We start from the raw sequence: 24,096 nt of genomic DNA, 5'->3' as shown, positions 1-24,096 counted from the left end.
TGCTTGCCAAGTAACATTAATGCGAAAGGAGATCAATGAAAACAGACTATTGATTCAATCCCATCATGGATAACAGTCTCCTAGCGGTCCATTTAACACATGGACCCCTTTGTCAATCAGGTTTTCAGTGTGAATGGCAAACATAATGGTAATACGACTTGAAAGAACCAGACAAAGGACCCTCCTAGAAGACATATATATACATATGATAGCACCAATATCAAACATCTTGGAATGGAATTTATCTCCTTTTTTTTTTTTTTTTAATTGCAGTCACTGAAGAGCAGACAAAAGAATTTAATGAGAGATTCATCTGTTGTACCTGTCAACCTCTTCGCTCAAACACACACACAGACACACACAGACATGAGTCGCCGCTATCTTCTCTGCCATATTTTGAAGGCTCGTGGCAGCTAACTTTCCCCTATCGCCATTCAGCTTTCACATGTCTGAGAGATTTGTCGACTATGTGTCAAGTGGTTGTGATGTTGCTGCAAGGGAGGCAGGAAAAGAGGAGGGAAAATCCAAATCAGCATCTGTTCCTACACCTGTCTCCTCGCCCATCAGTGTCTGGGGAAGAAAAAACTTTTTTTTTTTTTTTTTTTACCAGAATCCAAGCTTAAATATTCCAAGGGTTCAGAGTTGAATATTTACAAATTACAGGTCAAACATTTCTTTTTACATAATTAGGAATCCCAGCATCTATTTATGAGATGATGATTGTTTCTTTAGTTTTTTTTTTTTTTTTTTTTTTTTTGGGAGGTGGGGTGCATGCATATTGCCGTGCTTGGATGTGTCAAACTGAGTGCACTCCTGAACTTGAATCACATCACCAAAGAAACCTGTCTTCGGATAATGGCCTGTAATTATTCTCAGTGGTAAAACTGGCAGTGTGCATGTCATCTTTTTAGTTGTGAGAGGAAGGAGTCTTTGAAGCTGTGGAGCAGGACAATACAAGAAATAATACTGTGAAGATACACTGGGAGATAATGTGCTTATTATCAAGCTCCTTTTAACACTTTTAATGTGCCACTTTCCCAGAGCTGCGATGGAAAATAATGAGGATGAATTATGTGGAGGTAATGGTGAATAATCATCGCAGGAATGATGTACAATGCTCTCAACCTGAGTCTGCTCCTGCTGTATACCTTATCCTCATCAGGATGCACTTGTTCGCCCTCTTGCTATCTCACTTTGATAAAAAGAAAAATAAATAAATAAATAACTCGGGGGGGAAGAAACGCTCAGTGTGTTGCAGCAGGCGTTCATTCATCCACTGGCTCACTCAGCAGAGGGTGGGCAGAGGAGGGGTGGGGGGGCAATAATAGCTCACATGCAACATTCATCCAGATTTTCTCTCCACATCAGCTATTCGAGGACCAAACCAAAAAACAAAACACGTTTATTCCCTCATCAGATGATAAAAATCCAACCTTTTGCATGCACGCCTCTGACAGCACGGAGCTCCTCCAGATGAGGGTCCGCTGCTGCAGCTGCTCGGCGGGCGGTGCGCGGAGCATCGTCTCCCCTAAATAAAGTTGACCGAGAGCGGACATTAAGTTGGAGCGGCGCTCGCTGGAAGGAAAACACGCCGGGAGTCGCAAGTTTTGTTTTTTTTGTCCTACAACAGGAGAGCGTTTACTGGCATCGCTGGCAAGATCGGAAGAGTTCACTTCATTGTTCAGAGCGGATCGTTTGGCCCCTGTAGTAAGATCAGGTAAGTTTCAGCATTTCATTTCATTTTGATCTGAAGGGATTTCCAACTACTCTGCGCGGCGCGCTGCTTTTCCGCCCCTCACATGTGTATGGCTGCAACACAGTCTCGCACCTCCGTCCTCCCGTTCCGGAGAGAAATGAGGTGTCGCTGGGTGAAGCATGAGCTGTCGGAGAATCGCTCTTAAGCGGCTGTCTCTGCCATGGGAGGGGGCTGCTCTCCGCCTGTGGCTCTGCTGCTGCTGCTGCTGGACCTCCGGGGGGCCCGCCGCCTTCGCAGCAGGAGCCGGGGCCGGAATCGCGGCCGCACCCGCCGCCGGACAAGGCGACAGCGCCGCCCCGGGCTCCCTGAGCCTGAGCTGGCTGCTGTCGGATAAAGGGCCCTTCCACCAGTCCCTGGAGTTCACCGAGGCTGCAGAGAGACACCACCAGGGCTTCAGCACCAGATACAAGATCTACAGGTGAGAGCCTGCTCCAATTAGCTGGAGGTGTCAATTATTACCTGTCTTTATTTGTCATGCCTCTTTCAGTAATTTCAGGTTTGGGTCTGTAAAGTGCATATATTCATTTCATTTAAACATGCCACTGGATAATTTCACTGATGAGCACTCAGAGCTGGAGAGAAACTAATCAGAGCAAGCAGCTGCTGTAGTGTTTGGAATGAAAGGCTGCTCACGCTCAGGATTGCCCTCACAGGTATCACACCTGCACAGAATTAGTCACAAGCTGATGAGCAAATCTGAGGAGCCACTGAAGCACTGCAAAAATTTGCCCCCTCCTTCCTGAAAATTTTTTTATCCATTTTCTAGGGGCTTTTATATCGGGCTTTTTGATATTTGAAATTCTCTTCTCGCCGAATGTCTCAGAATGGCCTGTACAGCTGGAGTTAATCCCAGAACAGTGTGTGAGGATGGTTACATCCTGTCAGTGACTCTGCAGCATCCCTGAGCTGTGCTTCAAGCTCCGTCTAAATATTCCGCTGAAGGAAGCGCAAGGCTTGCAATGTTTTTCTGCTCTCTTGTAACTTTAATGTGCACAGTGTTTCAGTCAGTGCACTTCCAGTCCTCCATCTATTACAGGAGCAATAAGGCGGAGCAGGTATTACACATTTGTCTGTGTATTTCTTTAGTCAAAAATCAATGTCTGGTGGTATTTAATTCCTGCTCCGACAGACTTATGCGGTTTATCAGTGTCTCCAGCCCTGGACTATGCTTCTTTTCCTCTGGTGGACATTGCAGAGGATTAGCCAAAGTGAAAAGAAAAAAAAAAAAAACCTTTACATTTGCATCCATAAATCAATTGGTCTATTATCTCCTCCTAGGGAAGTCTGCAGTGTTTATCTCAGAGTGACACCTGCAGTTTTTCAATGGACCATGTCCCAATGGTCCCCGAACTGGATGCGTCTTCTCCGAACTGTGCCCCATAATTAGTGAAAATCAATGAAACTGACAAAGAGGTGAACAGCTTGGAATTTCCAAGGCAGCTGCCATCTGAAGGGCTTTGGCTGGCTGACATTTCACCCGTCACGGGTCTTTTTTACCCTCTAGCAGCGACCCGTAAACACTGCCTGCTGACCCTGAGGCTTTTTCAAAGATTAGGAGTTAAGATGTTTAAAGATTACTCAAAAATGAGACTCAACTGATAAAGAAAAAAGCCCCACTAGCTGTCAGTTTGGAACAGTTTGCTCTTGCTTATTATTCAGTGTCTTATAGCGATAATATCTGATAAAGTATTAACTGTGAAAACACCAGAGGTGTTTATTCTGAGAAATAGCTCATAACTATATTTTACAGCCCCCACAGACTTACTTATGCTCCATATTTTTTATATGTGCTCTTGAAAAGCCTGAGGCCTAAACTGCTATTCTACTCTAACCTCTGTTACACCGCCATGAGCATTACATGCATCAGTCATGCCGGAGTTTGTGATTAAGATGTCCCTTTGCTCTTCAATATATAGTTTCCTTTCCCCTCCAAGGAGTTGTTTTGATCACTATTGATTGCATATAGTACATGCATTTGTTTGGCTTTCCGAGTATGTTCCTCCAGCAAACATCCCCCTGCTTTGCTGTGCGTGTGTGCTGAAGGAATAGCTGTAAGAAAAACCCCGGGATGCATTTCTGATGCCCATCTGTCCACCAGTGACTGACAGTGTGCATGTTCCCTCGTTATAACGATTGGCTGTAATGACACACTCCACACTGTCCCGGTTCCCCAATTATTTCTCTGACGATCGTATTTCTCATGGCAGTGATTTGATTGCCTCCCAGAGGGGGAGGGAAATACACAGAACAGCAGGCGTCACTGTAGGAGAGGTAGGCATAATCTGATGCTCTGGAGAGAGGAACAAACCAGGGAGCTGCTTCTGAGACTTGTGTCCAAAGGGCACAGATAAGAAATAATAATGTCAGCAGAGGATTTGGGACTGTATTTAGGTTTTTGCATCTTTCTCAATTGTTAGAGTTGTGTTTCAATAAGTTGTGTTTTGCCCACAGGAGTTTAGAGCTGTTCTGGGGTTCTTGAAACCCCAGAACAGCTCTAAACTGATTGCAAAGCTTATGGTGCAGCAATGCTCATTTAATAATGGAGAAATTATAATTTGATTAAAAAAGTATATATTTGCATAGCAAATTAACGTCATCTTGACAGTAGATTAACTAACAATAACCCCTAGCTATCATGAGCAAAAAGAACAGAACATTTTCATCCAGTCTGAGGAATTTTATTTCAAGGGAGCCCTTCTTTTAAGTGACATCAAACAAACGAACTGTGTGAAACTTCTAGGTAATACATTTATCTTCTGTCTTGTTAAAAGTTGCATGAGTAGATTGATAGAACTCATGTCTGACTAAGTGTGAAAGTACAGCCAGCTGCCTGTTAGTTTAGCTTACAGACAAAGAAAGAAACAGCCCTGTATTAAATTAACAAAATCCATCAACCTGCATTTCTAAAGCTCTGTCATTGAAATCTTCTTCTTTTCTGGTATAACCATACCAGAAAAAGAAGTGAATGCTAAGCTAACCAGCTGTCGGCTTCTGCTTCATGTTTACCAAACAGACATGAGAGCAGCAAGAAGGAAAACAAACATATTTTCTAAACCGATTAAGAACTCAGAGCTTTCACTGTTCATCTCATTTTTCTCTCAAAGTCCAAATAAAGTCTCAAAACCTCTCTGTTTATTAAAATTAAGTGGCAATTAAGTGGCAATTAGTACTTGGCAATTCTCAAAATATACTTAACTGTGTTAAAGAGTCTTTTAAGTATTAAAGGCAAAAAGAAGTTGGGAATACTATAAATAGAACATATAATATCCACAGGAAGTACAAAAAACCTTACAACGCATAAATAACTGATTACAACCTGAATGGCTTAGCAGGTAAGAAGCTAAGCAGGTAGCTGACACTTAGCTCTCCAATCTATCAGAGGTGTGTTATAATTAGAGCTCTCCAGGAGACACAACTTCAGGACAATTTGGTCACTGCACTTAGTATAGGTGTTTGTAAGTATGCAACGTACATTCACCTTTCCCTATGCGCTCAACACAGCTTGTTTCGCAGCAGCCTGGGGCTTAATACGCAGCTAAAGGCCCCGAATGAGCAGAATGAGCAAATTGTGTGTGTGTCTGTTTGCACGTTGCCAGGGAGTTTGGTCGTTGGAAGGTCAACAGCCTGGCAGTAGAGAAGAGAGACGGTTTTGGTGGCAGCGGCGGTTTGGCTCTGCCCCTCGACCCAGACTTCATACACACTATTCGCCAGCTGGGGAGGCGGCCAACCCTCCACACGATTACAGAGAGCCTAATCAAGAAATATGGCACCCACCTCCTCCTCTCCGCCACTCTAGGAGGTACAGTAGAGTACGCTGAGCTTCAAAGCAAGTCTGAATCACAAAGCCTCTAATGTGATTTTTATTTATTTATTTATTTATTTTTTGTTATGTATTTCGTTTTTTTTCTCTGAGCATTTGGGCCAGTAATTTTACTTTCTGTCGATTTATAAACAACAAAGCATCTAATAATTTCTCTGGATCGCTGTCTTTTGGCTCTCAAAAATCACTCTGGTTTAGTGTACAAAAAAATTAATTGGAAAAGGCAGAAAAGTCTGATTTAATGTTTTTGTTCAGCTGTCAAAACAGCATGGCTTCCTATAGTTGAACAACACTGTAATTGGTGGCAATTGGTTCATCTTTTCTCCATTTAATAAATCATTATGGCATATATTTTGAAACAGTAAGTGGGCCTGTGAAAAGTTGATGTTGACACTAAATATTTCAGATTTGAACACGTGATACCAAATGTTAGCAATGATTTGGATTGCTTGAAGGTTTGGATACTTTTTTTTAATCCCTTCCCAACAAAGACAGTGATGGGCCTATAATCATCCACTTTGGCGCCTAGCAGAGGATAATAAATGTCCTCCCGCACCTTTTTTAAACCTATATTCAAAAGGTAATGATCTGTCATAGAAAAGACAGAAAAAAAACAACCATCAACATAGTGTCTTACCTGGAACAAGCTTAATCTCTTGCGCTGAATGTTCAGACTTTGCAGACATAGCAGATTGAGTAAAGTCAACGCCCCTGTTTAGTTTAGTTTTACCTGGCAGGGATCTGTAGCAGCAACAGTTATGACCTCCTGTCTGTAAGGAACATCAATATCACTCCACTCTTCCATTTCCATAATGGCTTATGTCGTTCTTTTGAAGTTTATATTGGTATTTTCAGACAAAAAAATAAATAAATAAATAAATCAGTGTGTAAAGTAAAAAAGCTGTAGTTTAGTTGGCTGCTTCTACAACAATCATGTCATATTTCTAAATGCTGGACAATTCACTGTTTCCAAGCAAAGCAGTGGTTACCCAAGGTCTACTGTTCAATTATTGCAAAATTAATCCAGATAATAAATTGAACGTGATCTCAAATAAGCTCAAGACAAGTCCAAAAGATTCAGAGACCTTGTCTGTTCTTTTTCCACCAGTCATCCAAACCATCAGTTTCCCCGCAGCACTTAATCACCCCTTCGCTTCTCTATTTGACCCAAAAAGATACTAATGAAAGGCGATTAGTGCAGCTCTGTCAGAGCCAGTGAAACTTTCCTCTGCCTGACTGTTACCAGGAGAGGAGTCTTTGACCATTTTCGTTGACAAAAGGAAGCTAAGCCAGGAGTCTTCATCCTCGGGTGCCGAGGTCAGCCGTGGCAGCAACAGGAACTTGAATACTACGGGGACAGTGACCCTTGAAGCCCTACATCAACTGGCCGCCTCCTACTTCACCGACAGAGAGAGCACCCTTCGCAGGCTGCACCACCTCCAGATTGCATCCACCGCCATACGGGTATGTGCAAGTCAAAAGGCTTAACACAGAGCAGTCTGTTGGCAGAGGTGATGCCACACACTGCCCGGAGGCAGCCCAGTTGTTCCCCAACAGCGTGGTCAGTTTTGGTCAGTTGATGAATGCATACACACATTGCTTGGTTAAAATACTGGGTTTACTTCACCTAGTCCCAAAAGAGTATTTTGTGTTGTGTTAGTATTATTTTATTATCATCTTATATTAAGATATTAAGTCAAACCCTTATTATGTGAAATATAATGTGCACTGGTGACATGCTGCGATAAATTAAATTATGTATAAAATTAATATAGTCACAGTTTTTACAGTTGACTGAGGTCACTGGTGGTAGAAATAATCTTATCATCAATCATATAATTTGCTTGAAAGTCCTCATTTACAATTAAAAGTGAAATGTAAAATGTATTGTTTAATTAATTTTGGCTTTCTGTCGTTTAACTCATCTTGCTGCAGTGATCCAGATGTTTCCTTGTGGGTGTGTCAGTACACCCTGACATCCCTGATGGGAGTTTAAAGTACAAAGGATTTTAACCAGATAGGACAGTAGAGGTCATTTTGATCTATGATATTCACATTATCATCCAGCGTGCTGTTCTTCAACACGTAATCAATTCCATAGAAATCATTCAGCCATAGCTAAATAATAAAGAGTTCATCTGAAATTCCTAAGATGTGCCCATATAGCCCATAAGGTTTATATTTAAACGGTCAGACAATTTTCAGGTAATATTATTGATCCAACAACAATATTATTTTTTTTATCGTAAATACAAAATGATTGCTTCCGATGTGTTTTGTTTTGCCTTGTACACTGATCAATCATTTCATTTAAGCGACGTTGAGTCACTGAATTTGTGAGAGTTAAAGCAGAACTTTAATATTGTAATGGTTGGAGTGGTCCTAGTAAAACTGCTAAGTAATTGAGTCTCTGACAATATAAAATCTTTTATAAGTAGATCATATAAATTATATGTAATTATATCTTAAATCCGAAATTAACAAAAATAGAGAAGCTATATAAAGTTAAGCATTTTTACTGAAATTAGGTGGAATAGAGGTGTATAAGTAAGAAATCCGAATTCAAACTTGTGAGAGCAAAGTCTTACCTCATTACAATCTGGTGGCTTAATTCGAAAATAACACGTACGGACAAGTACTTTAATACAGGTTCTGGGAATCTAATTATATAACTTATTTAATCAGGCTGGATGAAGAGAAAATGCATTTGATTTTGATTTGTATCAGACTGTGTTTAATTGACTTTTTTTTTTTTTTTTTTTTTTACAACAAAATTGAGAAACTAACCACCTATTACAGTCCAATTAACAGCTTTAAGCAGCAGGAGAACTATACTACAATATAAAACATATCTTAGACTTCATGTACCCAGCAGCAAGCTTTAAAAGTGAAGAAGCAGACCAGAGCAGCAGTTGTGCGTCCTGTAGTATAAAACACCACTCATCCATTTTATCATCTGAAGTGGCTATTAGAGCGTATGCATTAATCAGCCCAAGGGGCAAACGTAGATACTAAAGTGAGTAGCCACTGATGAAGACAAGTGCACCCCCCCACCACCACCACCAACTGAAAACCTGTTCCTCTGGTTATGCATCAGCTTGATGGATGAAAGATATCATTACATTAATTTCAAGCCAGACTTCCATTCATTTGCTATTTTGTAGCATGTGTGGACTTCAGGCAGATTGAAGATTAGAACAGCGGACAGAGGGAGGGAGAGGGAGATGGAGACTGCATTTTATGGGGGATGTAAAGCAACACCTGTGACACACGGCCATTTATTAAAATAACATGTGGGGCCGGGGAATTGGTGAGAAACAGGGAGAACTCTCACCATAAATTTATGCTAAAACGCTGCAAGTGATGCAGTCTTGTGCGTCTGTGTGTCAAAATTTACAAAGCAGACATCAAGATGAATTACACTTAAAAATTATGTTAGCATAGGAGAGAATGCATTTTTCAGTTGGAGAGAAGTTGATTTCTTTCGCTGATATTAGAACAAATTACTTTGTCTGAGGAAAGAAAACTTTCTGATTGACGACCTTTTCTTTGCGGTGACTCACTGTATTCAAAACACATTTGAGATATACTGCTGTTGTTTTTTTCTTTTTTTTTTTTAAATACATAATAAATGAGTCAGTAAGTACAGGTCATGCCAAAATGATGTGATTGATGGCTATAGCCACTGATTGAACAAAGATTATCAACTGACTGCTAAATATGTTTAACGTTGGAAAATGCAACTAAAAACTCAATAGAACAATAAAATCACTGAGGCACTAGCAATCTGTCACATAACACATAAAAACAATTAAACAAAACAAGACACAAGACACATTTTGACCATATGTATCTGTATCTTTCAATATCCCCGTAGGTGACAGAAACCAGAACTGGGCCACTTGGATGCAGCAACTATGACAACCTGGACACGGTCAGCTCTGTGCTGGTCCACAGTCCAGAAAATAAAGTTCAACTACAAGGTAAAATCTGCTCCCTAGAAGAGCCTTTTTTACACTAACACTCAACACTGATGCTGCTATAGAGTTGGATTTTGTATCCAAGTGTGTGTGTGTGTGTGTGTGTGTGCATTTTGTTTTGTTTTTTGTCATGATGAATAAAATGTTTGGCAATCTTGGAAAATACACATGCTGGTTGTTGAAATTAGATAGGAAGATCTAATCCTCCTCACAGAAATGAGAAAATCTTTTACACTTTTGTTTGGTATTTATTAAACAAGAGAGAATCCCAAAAAAAAAAAAAAAAAGACCGAGCCTCACTCTCCATCAAGAAATCCTATCCATCTCCCTCACCTTGTCCTGAACACTCAGCTAGGACATCACGGTTTCATTACTTCAGCTGTGAGTGCTTCATCATCATCATCTTAATAGGAGAGACAACACTTTGAAACTAAACACAGATATTTATGGCTGTAAACCATTAAATGGGCTGGACTGATTAAAACTCCATATGCAATGGCAAAATCAATGATGTAGTTAATGTTGATAACATAAAAAGCGAGGCCAAACATGGAGCTGATGTACTCACTAAGCTTGTTAAATACCATTGAACAACATTTAAGCAGCACTACTGTTTAAGCAGAACCAGCATGTAAACAAAATACTGAGACATTTGATGAATGAATGGGATTTCAAATTTCACCACAACGGAGGATATTTTTTCAGAAATATCCAGAAAGTCCAGACTTTTCTCCACACCCTAATTCTTTCACTTGACTTCTTTTCTGCTGGCTAAACATTAAAATGATTAAAGAAGCCACACAGTGGATCAATACTCTTGTTGTAAAGCTGACACTTGACACTAGCTTTATTGCAACATATTCTGTATTACTAAAGTTAAAAAGTTCAATTAAATCAAATGCTCAGAAAAAATGGCCCGTAACCTGATTGTGTTTTTCACACTGCACAGGGCTGCAGGTCATCCTCCCAACCTATCTGCAAAGTCTCTTCATCGAGGCAGCTCTCAGCTACATTGGCTGTAAATCTGAAGGCCGGTTTGTCTGCCAGAACACTGACTGCTGGTGTGAGTGTGGAGTTGACTTCCCTCAGTGCAACTGTCCTCACTCTGATCTGGACACGCTGGAAAACAACCTGCTAAACCTCAGAGACTCCTGGAGGCTGACCAACCAGGAGTTTGAGGAATCTGGTGAGTCAGGGATTTGAATGTGCTGTGACCCCCACCCACCAAAAATGGGACTTGAAATGTCAATTTGAACGGTATTGTCAAACACCCAGAGGGGACAATCCTCAAAACTTATGGATAGAGTTGATTTTTATTTTTTTAAGCCACAAAATAATAGATTCAAACTTTGATTTAACATGAACAGAAATACATCCTGGCTCTTCCTCTAAATCAGTGCTTGGCTGTCAAATACTGGCAGCTGGCAGACAATGAATCAAGAGACGTGTCAGTCAGGTGTCACGTCAAATGATTGTTGTGGTGCGCTCAAGGTGCTCACGGCCGCAGTGGATGGAAATACACAGGTCTTTTTCATCCATCTGTTCTCACCAAAGAGCTGTGAAGAATTATCAAACAAAAAAAAAAGTAATTAAATGCAAAAAGTGTTAAAATAGTCAGGTACATAAACCCTGTAAATCAACAACATCTGCTACTCCATTTCTACCGTTCAGACGTGTGAGATATCAATCATCCCATCTCACACTACACCAAAATGACTTTTGGTTAACATTCATTCAATTCAAATCAGTGAAGTAAAGTTATGTACTAAACAAGGCTATTGCGTAATTCCATCAAAAAAAAGTGAACCATCATACAAAAAAATTTTTATTAGAAATCAAATTAAAAATAACTATGAAAAATAAAGGAAATGAATGACAGCTATTAAATTATACTGTCCCAATGTGAAATTATTGCTGTATGGTTCCCCCACCCACTGCAGTAAAAGCACTACAGTTTTTAGGACACACTGCCCCGTCGTGTTGCAGAAGCCCTGTAGTGACGTCCCTCAGCTCCTTCCACTGCAAAAAGGCAGCTAAACAAATAAATGAGCCTGCAATTACACAAAGCCTGGCCTGGGTCCAGCAGCAAGTAATGTATTCACAGTCATTTTGAGACAGTGCTCTAATTACCATAAATACACGACAGATCCTTTGGTTTTGCACCAAACTTCATGCAGACGTTTACAGCCAATTTGTTTGACTGTTTTGTGGCACACACGATGTGGAAGAACCAGCAGAGGAAACTTAGCAAGGGTTATTGGTGTACCACTGACTTTTTAAAGTAGCTTGGTTTGGATGAACTGATGTGAGAAAATAAAAAGGACATGCCGAAGCACATCGTTGACACCAGACCCCTGTGGTGCTGATACTGAGTGCGTAAGGTTGGTCTCTATTTTTGGATCTCATAAAGAGAGCGCTACCTCTCAGCAGGAAAATTTGCAGAACAAGGTGCAATGTAAACGTGCCCCGCCCCCCCGAACAAAGGAAGCTTTCTGAGACACTTTATATATACATATATATGTTCGATATGTATATATATGCTTTTTGTAAGTGATAATCGTTACCGTGGCAATCTGCATAACTTGCACGTGAGGCAGGAAGCGCAATTTCACTCATATCTAATTACCGACTGGTTGCTTTAGTGACGTGCAAAAACAGCAGGTGGTGGTTAACATGAATATTTTCACAGTAACAAAATGTGAAAGAGGTTTGTTGTTTGATACGCTGATTAGGATCAGCAGTGCTCTCTTTGAGAGGAGAAAACTCTCAATAACAAAATGCTTTTCAGGCATGTTGCAGCTGTCATTTGTCCTCTTGAGCTGATTTTCTAGGACAAACAATGAGAAGTAGTTTTTTTTTTGTTTTTTTTTGGGGGGTGGGGGGGGGTCTTCCCTATACTGTTACCCAGTGGCTCATAGAGTTGACATATTTATCCTATTTTTCCTACCAGAGGAGTTCCAAAGCTTTGTTGGGAAACTGCCAACCCATTATGCTGTAAACACATCCGTGGTGGAGCACTTGTGGAGGACAGACGCCAGCCTGCTCCAGCGCTACAGGCTCCTGGAGTCCAGCAGCAACCAACTCTTGGCCAAAGCTCGCCGCACCACTAACAAGCTCTTCAGCCTAAGCAAGAGGTGCCGCAAACAGCCCAAAATAATCCTGCAGCAGCCGAGGTAAGAAGCAAGACAGGAAGAAGTGGGAGGAATATTTATATTGCAGCCTGTTAACCCAAGGTGCTGCCCAAAACGTATAATTATGAAAATGATTTATGCCGCAGGCGCAGGGAGAAGGCAACGGAGTGAGACGGAACTTATTAGAAGGCACTTGAGGAGAAGTAGTTGTGGAGTGAGGTGAAAAGTGCTGACAGGAGCAAACCTGGCTCTCCGTTCTAGGAGAAGGGAGGACAGATAAGCGGGATCATGTTCAGTTTCACTGTCTGTAGGGTTTAAACTGCATTCCAATCAATCCGGCAAATTCAAATTCATCATTTAATCATTCATTTGTTTGTTTGTTTTTTTAATTTAAGCTGCTGTGGACTGTGCAATATTCTTTCCTTATATCTAGTGCTGCATTTTTATTTTACATTTTTTTTGTACTGCTCCAGCTGCAGCTTCAGCAGCACTCCCACCTTGATGCCCCATTTCAACAGCCTATCAGAGAGCACCGTGGTCATAACTTCACTCAGATTTATGCGTCTCTCATGAACACTGCATGTTGATAGCTATTTCTGGTAGTGAAATTAACTAAATGACACAATCCATCAGTGTGCTAGTCAGGCTGCAGGAACAGCCTCCTCAGTCTACAATCCAATTACAGTTCTTTATCACACCCCCTCCGTTCGTATAAAATAAATTCAGAAGAGCCTCAGGGTTACTGGGTGATTCAATTTTGTAGTTTTGCGCTACGTTGAAACAAAAATTTGTGTTTTCTTTTATTTATTTGCTATTTGTTTTCCATTAACGTTGTAGTTGTGCTTTATTGTGCTATATCTGTAAACTAACATAAAGCTGAGAAAGACATGCAAAGAGATACTGAGATTTATGATGGATAAGGATATGATGTATGATAATGATGTCTGCGTGGGTTCGTGTGCGCCATCACTGTCTATCTGTAACACATTGTGGGAATTCAATAGATCAAAATATTCATTTGGCTCAGGTTTTGTTTCTGTTCCAGCTGAGTCTGAGTTTGACTCAAATTGTGTTTGCTGCACATCAAAACAACTCACTTTTTTTTGTGTGTGCGTGAAATGATTTATCTCATTGAGCAAAACATTTATTTCATTGCATTATCAGAAAAACAGGGAAAAGACTGAAAGTGACAGCTATAAATTCTTGTAATAGCCAATGCAGCAGTGTAGTAACTCTAAAGCTGAAGTGTAACACAGCTGTTGTCTCTCCTCCAGGCCTCTGAATTTCTGGTTGAGCTACGCCCTCTCCATTTTATACTGCAGTGAGAACAACCAGGTTGGTGTTTACAGTGATGAAAGCCGCAGCTGCTCATGCCCGTACAACCATCCACCTTGTCAGGGCCTCATTCCCTGCTCTGTGGGTGCCGGTGCCCGCTGTGCCTCCTGTTCCACAGAGAACCGAACAAGGTGCTCCAGCTGCAACTCTGGTTTCACCCTGACCCAGGGAGCCTGTCGGCCTGCTGTGCCCGACCCAACAGACCCCTACCTGGGCTTGGAGAGTGACCGTGACCTGCAGGATCTGGAGCTGCGCTACCTGCTCCAACGGCGCGACCCACGCATCTCTCTGCATGCCGTGTTTGTGAGCAACGACGTGCGTGTAAACACGTGGTTTGACCCATCCTGGAGGAAAAGAATGCTGCTCACCCTGAAAAGCAACCGGGTAAAGTCCAATCGGGTTCATATGCTCCTTGGACTGGCCCTGCAGTTTTGCCTCACTAGGAACAGCACTCTGGAGCCAGCCTTGTCTCTGTTTGTGAATCCATTTGGGGGTAGCCATTCAGAGAGCTGGACAATGCCTATAGGCCAACATGGATACCCTGACTGGGAGCGGACCAAGCTGGATATCCCTTTGGACTGCTATAATTGGACTTTGACTCTGGGAAACAGATGGAAGAGCTTTTTTGAGACAGTTCATTTCTACCTGAGGAGTCGTATAAGGGACTCTGTGGGAATGACGGGAGGAAACAAAAACACAACGGTGTACTATGAGCCTCTGGAGGAGACAGAGATGTCCAACAACATTGGCTACATGAAAGTGAACAGCATGCAGCTGTTTGGATACAGCGTGCACTTTGACCCAGAGGCAATCCAGGACCTGATTCTGCAAATAGACTACCCATACACTCAGGGATCACAGGACTCAGCCCTGCTGCAGCTGGTGGAGCTGCGCTACAGGGTTAACCGTCTCTCGCCTCCGGGGGCCCCACATGTCGATCTGTTCGCCTGTCTGCTCCGCCACAGACTCAAACTGTCCAGTGCAGATGTGACCAGGATTCTCACTGCCCTGCAAGCTTTCAGTACCAAACAACCAAACTACGTGGAGTACGAAGCAAATAAACTGTGTAGTTAATGGCCACTATTTGATGTTTTGTACAATTTCCCTGCCACAGACAGGTCTGTATCCATTGTCAGCTGGATCCATTTGTGTTAAGTGCGTGGTATGGTGTTCAAGGCTTGGTTGTACAAACACTATGTGCTATTAAATTGGATGTTTTTGTAATTTCAGTCTAGTTTTATGGGTCCAAATTAAGATTTGTTTTCAAATCTTTAGTATTTCTCCACATAAATGAAAATTAACGCCCAAAAAAAGCAATAATCAAGGAAAAGGTGGAGAAAAACATTCAGAATTTAACCCTGTGTGGGTGTGATCATAGCAAGATGTTGATCGAGAGAATGTGCTGCCAGGGCCTTTTCATTGTGACGCATTTTAATTACATACACAAACAGAACCAGGCATGACATGCATGAAAGCATCCTCAGAGAATTTTTTTTTTATTCGTCTTACACTTTCAGCATCTATCTCACTGGAGACTGGTAGTGGTGTGTGCTGTGTTGTTTTTGCCCATCTGGCGCCTCAGAACACAAGGTCTCCATTCTCCATTGAGGGAACAGCCTTGGCACAGATTACTAAGTATATACTGAGAGAAGGGAGGGCTGAGAGCAGCCGTCCTCTGCTCCTCCTCCGTCCCCATCCGCCATTCACACTTTATGTGACAGATGAGCCAGGGAACCACAGAGACATGCCTAGCATCAAACAACAGTAGGCTACATATCAGTGACAAGGATAGTACTCTAGTGCTCTAGCCCAGCGCAGGGGCGAGTTGAACCCTCACAAGAGTGACTGACCAAAAGGGAAATCAGCTTTAATTCCCACTGAACTGTCAGCAGTGCAGCCGTGGGATAGCAGTATGGTGCCACTTTGATTACACTAGCATCTTAAAAGCTTGTAGCTAGAGTCACCACACGTGTTTCGTCTGAGATTAGAGGCAGACTCAATTGGCTCTGATTGTATAATCCATAATTAATGTGACTAGTTTGTTGATGCAGTTTTGACTGTGAGACGAGGTGCGGAGTATAATGCTACCACCGCAATTCTTCGACCACTGTAGGCTGAAACGTGCTGCAGTGATACAGTAAGTATCGGGTCAATCGGTATACAGAGAACAGAATGGAATAGCTGAGCTAAAAGTTGTGCTGAAAGCACCGATTTAATTATAAGTTTAAGCATCTTCCACAAGGCTGCCTTTAAGCACATTGATTTTACAATGTCATTGGCCAATTGTAAGACACAGCTGCATTGTCTCAAGGCTGCATCACAAGCCTTTTATTGAGCTATTAGACATCACAAGAGCATTGTATTGGCTAGCTAAGTCATATCCTTTAAAATTACCTGTCAAGAACTTTTCCTTTTTTAATTCTGCTCTCATTTTGAAAGCTATTTTAATTTAGAGTAGTTTATGTGCTGGAGGTAAAAGCAGCCGTGATATTTAATATGCCAAATTCCACCAGTTTGAACTGTTTGTTTTAAGTGACTACAGGGAAGTGTGTGTGTGTGTGTGTGTGTGTGTGTGTGTGTGTGTGTGTGTGTGTCTGTGTGTGTGTGTGTCTGTGCATGTGTGCATGCATGATTGTGTGTATGTGCATGATAAAGAGAGTGAATCTGGGCCTCGTCCCAGGAAAGGGTTAATTCCTGTGGTTACATGGTGAGCATCTGGCATGATTTTAAAATCTTTTTAACAAGCAAATATTTTGCATGTGTGAAAATGTGGTGCAGAGTTATTGGATGCCATCCAGTGTACCTCTGGGATAAGTCTAACACGGAGAAAAGACAGAATGAAGTTTGCTGTCGAGGCTTACAAGATTTAGAGGGAAAGTTTTGGTCTGAGGACTTACACCTTGTCCTTGAGCTCAGTTTGAAAAATTCATCATGTGTTTCCATTCTCTATAATTCAGAAGGCATCATCCTTGGCTGAATATTTGTTAGCAGTTAATGAATTACAAATCTGACAGAGGTTATTTATTAGTTTAGTAATATGTATTTCATATTTTGATTGTAAGTAAATTGTCGTTTTGTCACTTTTACTGTCATTAGCCAACAACAACACAGTCAAAGAGCATCTGAATAAACTAAAAAAAAAAAAAAAAACTTGAATATAAAGGTTTGTGCAAATGTACAGAGAAAGTCACAACCAAGGAGTAAAAAAATAAACATATTCCTTATCTAAGAAATGGTTGAACACAATTTATCAAAGACGTTTCTTTGTTTTTCTCCTGAGAATTAGATGAGAAAATTTATGTCATTTTCATTTGTGAATGGTAAATATGAAGCTGCAGCCAGGCCAAGTTTAGAGAAACACTAGGACAACAAGGCCAGCCAGGTCATTTCCAGGCGTTGTGTTAAGCTAAGGTAAGCAGATGCTGGTTGGAGCTATAGCAGACAGATATACTCAAGTCATCCATGTTTTCATTTAACTATCTTAACTTTTGGGGATAACATGAACTTAGAAACTGTGATGAAGTAGGAGGTTAGCTGTTAATAGGTCGCAGGGCATCTGGGGAGAGCAACAAATCTCACAACTTTGAAGGAACGACCCACGGAGGTAAGTGTTACTGAATTACTGGGGCCAGGAAGAGGATCTGTGACGGCTACTATGCAAGTCCCGGAACACTTTGCGATTAGGCAAGGGCTGACAAAATCCTGTGGATACCAGGGCACAGGATGGTAAGAGGATGTCACTGGGATTTGAAAGCATCTTCTCTGCAGATGTACTGAGAGGAGAAAGCATCTGATTTCTGAGTAGACAAAGAACGTGTGTGTGTGTGTAACAATAATACAGCGCAGGTAAAATAAACTCCTGGCGTTCAATGTTTCTGTGAAACATATAAGTGCGAGCCCCCCAAAAGAAAGAAGCTTGAGACGTGCCTGTGGTAAATGCACAGTTGGTTGAAATAAATGAACAAAGAATTGAAGTTCTGCACTCTCACTGAGGCCAGATTGCCCATTTGTCCGAGGCAAATCTCACAGAAACCCTCTCCACTTTCCCAACATTGCAGTTATAGGGGTGACAGAAGTATGTACAAGGATGCAGCTTGAAATCGAGGATGGAGGATTTAAGAAGCATCCACATTCACTTTAAACTGGCTTAAGGGGTCATGCTTGAACAAGGATGAAAGATGAAATGTTTCTTGAGATCAGAGATGGCTTGGTGCATCTGGGGAGTTCAGGTTAAGGCGGTGGAACAGGGTGAGCTGGGTGTTGATAAATACTATATGCAGCCACTTGAATGTAGTCTCTGATTAACAGACAGCTAAAGTTATTAAAGGGAAATGTTCAAAGCCACAGCCATCTATGAATAGTCAGCAGTCTTTTGAGACAACTTATCTCTAAGACCTTGGTTCCCTAAATAGAGAGGACAGTAGTTGCTCCATCTGGGTACTATCAGTCATAATAGAAGCTAACAGTGAACAGTTGTGTCATTTTATGAGCTGTACTTCTTGTGTGTGGGCTAAAAATTAAATAAAAGAAGACTAAAAGGAAGAAAAGGCTTTCAAATGAGGTTTGGGTGATAACGTTACTGAGGGGGTCAAGAATGTACTTTTCCAAGGCTTCTCTCTAAAGACGTGAGAGGTTGTGCAGCTGGCTGACACTAAGGCAGCAGTGGGAAGTGGATCTACGAAATATAACATGGGGAGTGTGGAGGCAGGGAAATAATATTGAGAGGCAGCATTGGAAAAGGCAGAGGATTCCAGACACAGATGAGAAGGGATTATATTGTCTCAATGACTGACCACGGAGTCTGAGGAGAGGGGATGAGGTAGAACTGGATCTGCTCACAATGGCAGCTATAAAGCAGAAGACGCAGGTGTTCTTTAGAGTGTGTACGATGCAGGCAGAAGCACTGGCATCCAGGACGAGATGAAACTATTTAAGAATAGTGCCAGCTTACGGTTTCATCCAATAGGTTTTCATTTTGACTAGAATCCACTAAAGCATAAGCAGCAAAGACTGTTGGCTTCGACTGTTCGAGCCGCCAGCACCGTCGCTGCTGCTGGCGAGCCTCACCTTTGGCCTCAAAGGAGCATGTCTCACTGTGCTCATCCACTGGAGGCATTTGGCGCAAGACAGGTCTGTCTCAGGTGAAGTCCAATTGCCCTGTGATTAATCCCATAACATAGATGAATATAACACATTCGTGTTAAGCCTTGAACTCATCTAAAATATAAACGAAGCCACTCATTATCCTGGTGACAGTCCAGACCTTTTAAGATAAAATCAATAGTCGATAGAATTGCAGTCTTTATCAGTTAGTTCGGCTTTGTGCCAGTTTAACTGAAAACTGAAGCCGCTGTGGCGTTAAACAGTGTTCCAGTCGCTTCAGTTATTCGCCGCTTGTTAGTTTGTTTTGTCTTTTTTTTTTTTTTCAAATTAGACAAACACTGTTGTTCCACCTTGCAGCCCTTGCACCCAACTTTCTTTCCTTTTTTTTTTTTTTTTTAAATCTTTGATTTTCAGTCGCCATTTTAGAAACATAAAATTTGATTTTAGTTCCTGTGTATTTTACACACTCTGGTCAACAGTTCTGGAGGGACAATAATTTAACACTTCATGACAGAGAATGCAGGCCATATGAAATTTGATCATGGGCCGCAATTGGCCCTCGGGCCGGACTTTGGACTTACCTGCTCTAGCTGTGTGGGGTCATGGGGTGATGCTTCAATAGCACACTTGCCTACTTCTCAGCAGTATTTTTGTTGCCAGCCCAACCTTAACCAAGACAAATTCAAAAGCAGTTCCCATGGCAAGGTTGAGATATATCGATTCCTCTCTAAATAACCCGGGTGAATCTTGTCATCTGCTGTGAATACTGCTGCTGCATTCAAGATTGAGGTTGACTGACAACATCTCCCTGTGGTTAAACAATAACAGTCCTAATGAGATCCAGAGAATCTGTTTGGCAACTGAAAGAAAGACTCAATGTAATATAAACAAAGACGCCACAATGGCCTACAACAACGCAGTACATCCAGCATGGAAGGATTAAATTTCTATGTTTTGCAACATGCTTGAAAGTCGAGTTTATTTTCTCCGTTATTGACTATTTCTTTGACACTGACTTCACTGCCCTGCAGCTGTGCATCTGAATGTGAAGAATAGTCTGTTTTTTCATAGCACAGCTTCAGTTAGAGCTGGTTTTACTGCTGATGTAAACACAGATGAGCTCAGATTTTACCAGAGGCTGACCTCTGTGTTATTGTGTCAGACAGGGATGTAAGTTCTGCAGTGTTATTCCTTTAATAGAAGCACACATACTGGGAAATTCGTTAATTTAGTTAGGTTATTATCATTTCATTAAATTTATGATATCCTACTATGTAATCATCATCATCTTGGTTATCAATATGTGTAATATGGGTTAATGTCCAGGGGCTTTGTTTAGCGAGGGTTATAGTCTGTTGAGTCTGGCTCCGTGTTGGCAGGATCACTCTATAGTACAATTTGGTACAATCAACACAAGGAATAACCTCCAATCCTGTGATTCCAATAAGTGATATCAAGACATGACTGAAAAATACTTTCAGCCAAAATTGGAACTTGCTTTTACATCTGACAATAAAAGACCATGAAGAAGAAATCATCAGGTGAAATGACAAAAGATTGGGCAGTTTGTGCTGGCCTTTCTGAGAGGTTGACCAGGGGCGTGTGCTGACTCAAGCTCTCTTAATAAATGGCATTTTCAGTCTTAAATGAGGCAATCGCAAGTTGACAGCTCTTAGCACATCAATCCATATCCTTGCATGTTGTGGCCATTTTTGAATTGGATATTTTTCCATCTTTATATGTAAATAAACATGATGCATTGTCATTTTCAGTCAGTATGTGTTCGTGTTTATGTGTGAGAGAGAGAAGGGCTGAGCAAATCAATAACCTCCATGCAGCTCGACAATAAAATAAGATTTCAGATGTTTGAAATAGTGAAAAAAAAAAAATTGAAAATCAATATGTGGCAGTCACTGTTGATATTGTGGTGGGCTGCCACAAATAAAGCAATGAGTGAGAAACACTGTATAAAAATATTTTTAGTTCATTAGGAAACAGGTGAGCCATGTGAGACATTGGCAACCAGTCCAGGGTTAACCCCATCCACATCCAGTGTCCGCTGGGATTGGCTCCAGCCCCCCACTACCTTTCACTGATGAGCAGTATGGACAAAGGATGGATGGAGCGGGAATACACAAGGTAATAAAAATAAAATATTACATTATATTGTACAGAGAAGGCATCACTATCATTAAAATAAATAATAAGCCACTCTAATGTAACAATAAGGCTGCCTTTTAGCATTATAGTATAATTATGGCTGCAATAAGTAACAAAAACATAGCAGCTTTACAAAATGCAATAAAAGCTGAAGTCTTGCTTTGTATTCGCCCCTCTCTATGTTATTTTTCCATGTTACTCTCTCTCCCTGTTTTCTAGCCCACTTTCCAACGTCATGTCATACCATGTGAGTTTATTCAGCTCATTTCCGATCGCGACATACGCCTGAATAGAGTCAAGTGACCGGGCTTTGAAATGTTGAGCCAGTTAATAGAAACGTTCCATCAAAGTTCAGTCGTTTTTTCACAGAGCTTAATTTCTGCAGTAATCCAACAGCCCTTTCAAAAACTCATTGGCTTTTTAGTGAGAGCCAGGCCGACGCTGACATCCGGGATGGCCTACAAAATGCATCATTCCTCTGTTTCTGTTTTCTGAGTCCTGCAACTGTAAATGTATTTCATCAAAATGCTGCACTGATTTGCTTTGCTAAGGGCTTCAGGAACCTATGTGTGCAGATACATTAATGATATTGACTTCAAACTTCACTTGCAGATTTTTCTCTATATTTCTTTTTTTTTTTTTATGTGAGGCAGAATTCTCCAAGCTACTGATAAGCAAAAATGTTTATTCCAATAATATGTTCAACCATAGCAGCCTATTTTCTTACAGGATTACTTCTTAATCAAGATGTTAATGTAATATCTATTAATTGGAGAAGGTGTAGAATGTCCTCTGCTCGTGGTATCAAACCAAGTCAAAGCAAACACACCAAGTGATTAAGAAAAATGGTGTTTGCTTTAAAAGAGTACACATACTTTCCATTGTGCGCACACATACATATCAACACGCACACTAACTGGGCAGAGGCTGAGTGATATGCCAAAGCCTTGGCTTGGCAGACTTGTGGGCCTCGAAGGAAACATGAGTTAGACTAATGTGTGTGTCTGTTTAACAAGCATGCTGGTGATGGGAGGCATGGGCTCAGTGAAGGGGAAGAGTTTATGGAGAGGACGGGCCCATGGGAGGCATCAGGAATAATAGCTGACGATATGTCAGAACAGCCCAGACAGCTTGCTTTAAAAGCCAAAAGGGAGCCTTTTCTTGGAAACCAAATGCAGAACATTGCTTCTTTCTAGACCTTCTGATGATAAACAGAGCACGTAAAGATCCAGGAAACATCGTGTTGATCACTATGGTACATATTTTTACATTTAGATTTTAAATCACAAAAATCCATCACTTCTTTTTGCCTCACATTTGATCACATTTGAGTGTGTGTGTGCGTGTGTTTGCTTTGTTTCTTAGCTGGACATCCACTGGTGCTTTCATAAGAAAGCTTTCTGTCTCAGTGGCGATGTAGGTGGGCACTCTTACTCGAAATGCTTTCTATCAAAACCCCATTCAATTAGCATAAAGACATGTTAATTTAGAAAATGAAAAGTGGTCCTACATTCTGCCAGCAGTAATAGGGGATCTAATGTAGGCTGGAATAATGATAAGACATCAAATAATGTGACACCAATCCAATAATGTAATATGACACTTTGACACCGAAGGAGATGTGACACACCGCTGTCTGACAAAGTTGTCACAGCATGCAAAGATGTTCAACGGCCTCTTTAAACTGAAACTCATGGTTGCCCAGCTTTGTTCTGACTGATGGTTTTTTAATGTTAAACTGACATTTCTGGATTCAAGTCTAAGTGTCAGTAATTCATCTGCTAAATGTGTCTATTTTCATGTCAAAAGTAGCAACTTTTTTTTTTTTTTGACAGAGTGGAAAATCCTCTTAATCATGATGAACTTTAAACTATTTTTTCACACTAGAAATAGCACAAAATAACCAAAAGTGATAGAAAGATTAAACTCTGTCAGTGAGGCTGCCTGACAAGTACAGCGATCATTTGATTTGAGACACTTTAAGTATTGAAACAAGTAATAATCTCGGAAACATTTTGACTGACGTTATAAACATAGAAATGAGGGCAAGAAAATACATTTTTTTAGCATTTTTGAGAATTTTGAATGTGGCCAAAGAGGAGTATTATTCATATGGGGAATAAAATAACACAACTGCAACAACTGTTACAAAGTGTCATTAATAATGATAATAATAATGGGAAGTATTCTGCACATCTGGAAACCAATATATTGGTTTGTTTTGCAACTCCACATTGCCATAAAACAAAATGAAGTGATCAAATGTATCCCAGTAATTCAAACCTGACTATTTGCTCCCGATTTTCAGCCACAATAGCCATCATCATCTTATTTCACTTAGAGAATGTGTGCTGCACAATAAATTGTTGAGGGTTGCTTCCTCACTAGGATTAAAAAAAGCACAGGCTTTTGGATTTACATAAAGTATTTCTATAATCAGTAGTGCTGCCACCACCATCCCTCCCTTCTCTTCACACGCATAACACACAACACAATGTAACCGGAAGGTTGCAATTCTTCACCCCAATCTCTCATTATTGCCGCAGCACTAATGACGCAGTGAGGATCAAGGTGCTCTATGGAGATGAAAGAGGAGATGCAAAGGATTTACAATGATTCCCAGATCACTGATAAATCACAGCATAAACAAAGCTTTGCCTAGGGTTTGAACCACTAGGGAGTGGGATTTAGTCTCCTCATTCAACATCATCCTCTTTAAATTCACAGCATTAGAAAAGCAGAGCGCAGAAATCCTGATGAGGGCCACCAGTGTTAGGCAGCAGCAAAGAAATGGATCCACAATCCAGACAG

General features: G+C 41.0%; 1 protein-coding gene across 1 annotated transcript; it reads left to right on the top strand.

The window, feature by feature from the left end:
* The first annotated feature begins 1,627 nt into the window (after nucleotides 1-1,627).
* LOC115057955 (BMP/retinoic acid-inducible neural-specific protein 3-like) lies at nucleotides 1,628-15,096 on the top strand. Its single transcript, XM_029525214.1, has 8 exons — nucleotides 1,628-1,717; nucleotides 1,821-2,174; nucleotides 5,353-5,555; nucleotides 6,823-7,050; nucleotides 9,461-9,559; nucleotides 10,506-10,742; nucleotides 12,507-12,729; nucleotides 13,962-15,096. Exons 2-8 carry the CDS (start codon nucleotides 1,876-1,878, stop codon nucleotides 15,094-15,096), a joined length of 2,424 nt encoding a protein of 807 aa, XP_029381074.1. The 5' UTR covers nucleotides 1,628-1,717; nucleotides 1,821-1,875.
* Nucleotides 15,097-24,096: the final 9,000 nt, after the last annotated feature.

The sequence above is a fragment of the Echeneis naucrates genome, chromosome 17 (assembly GCF_900963305.1).
Source record: "Echeneis naucrates chromosome 17, fEcheNa1.1, whole genome shotgun sequence".
Classification (NCBI taxonomy): domain Eukaryota; kingdom Metazoa; phylum Chordata; class Actinopteri; order Carangiformes; family Echeneidae; genus Echeneis; species Echeneis naucrates.
This window is presented reverse-complemented; position numbering and strand designations above follow the sequence as displayed.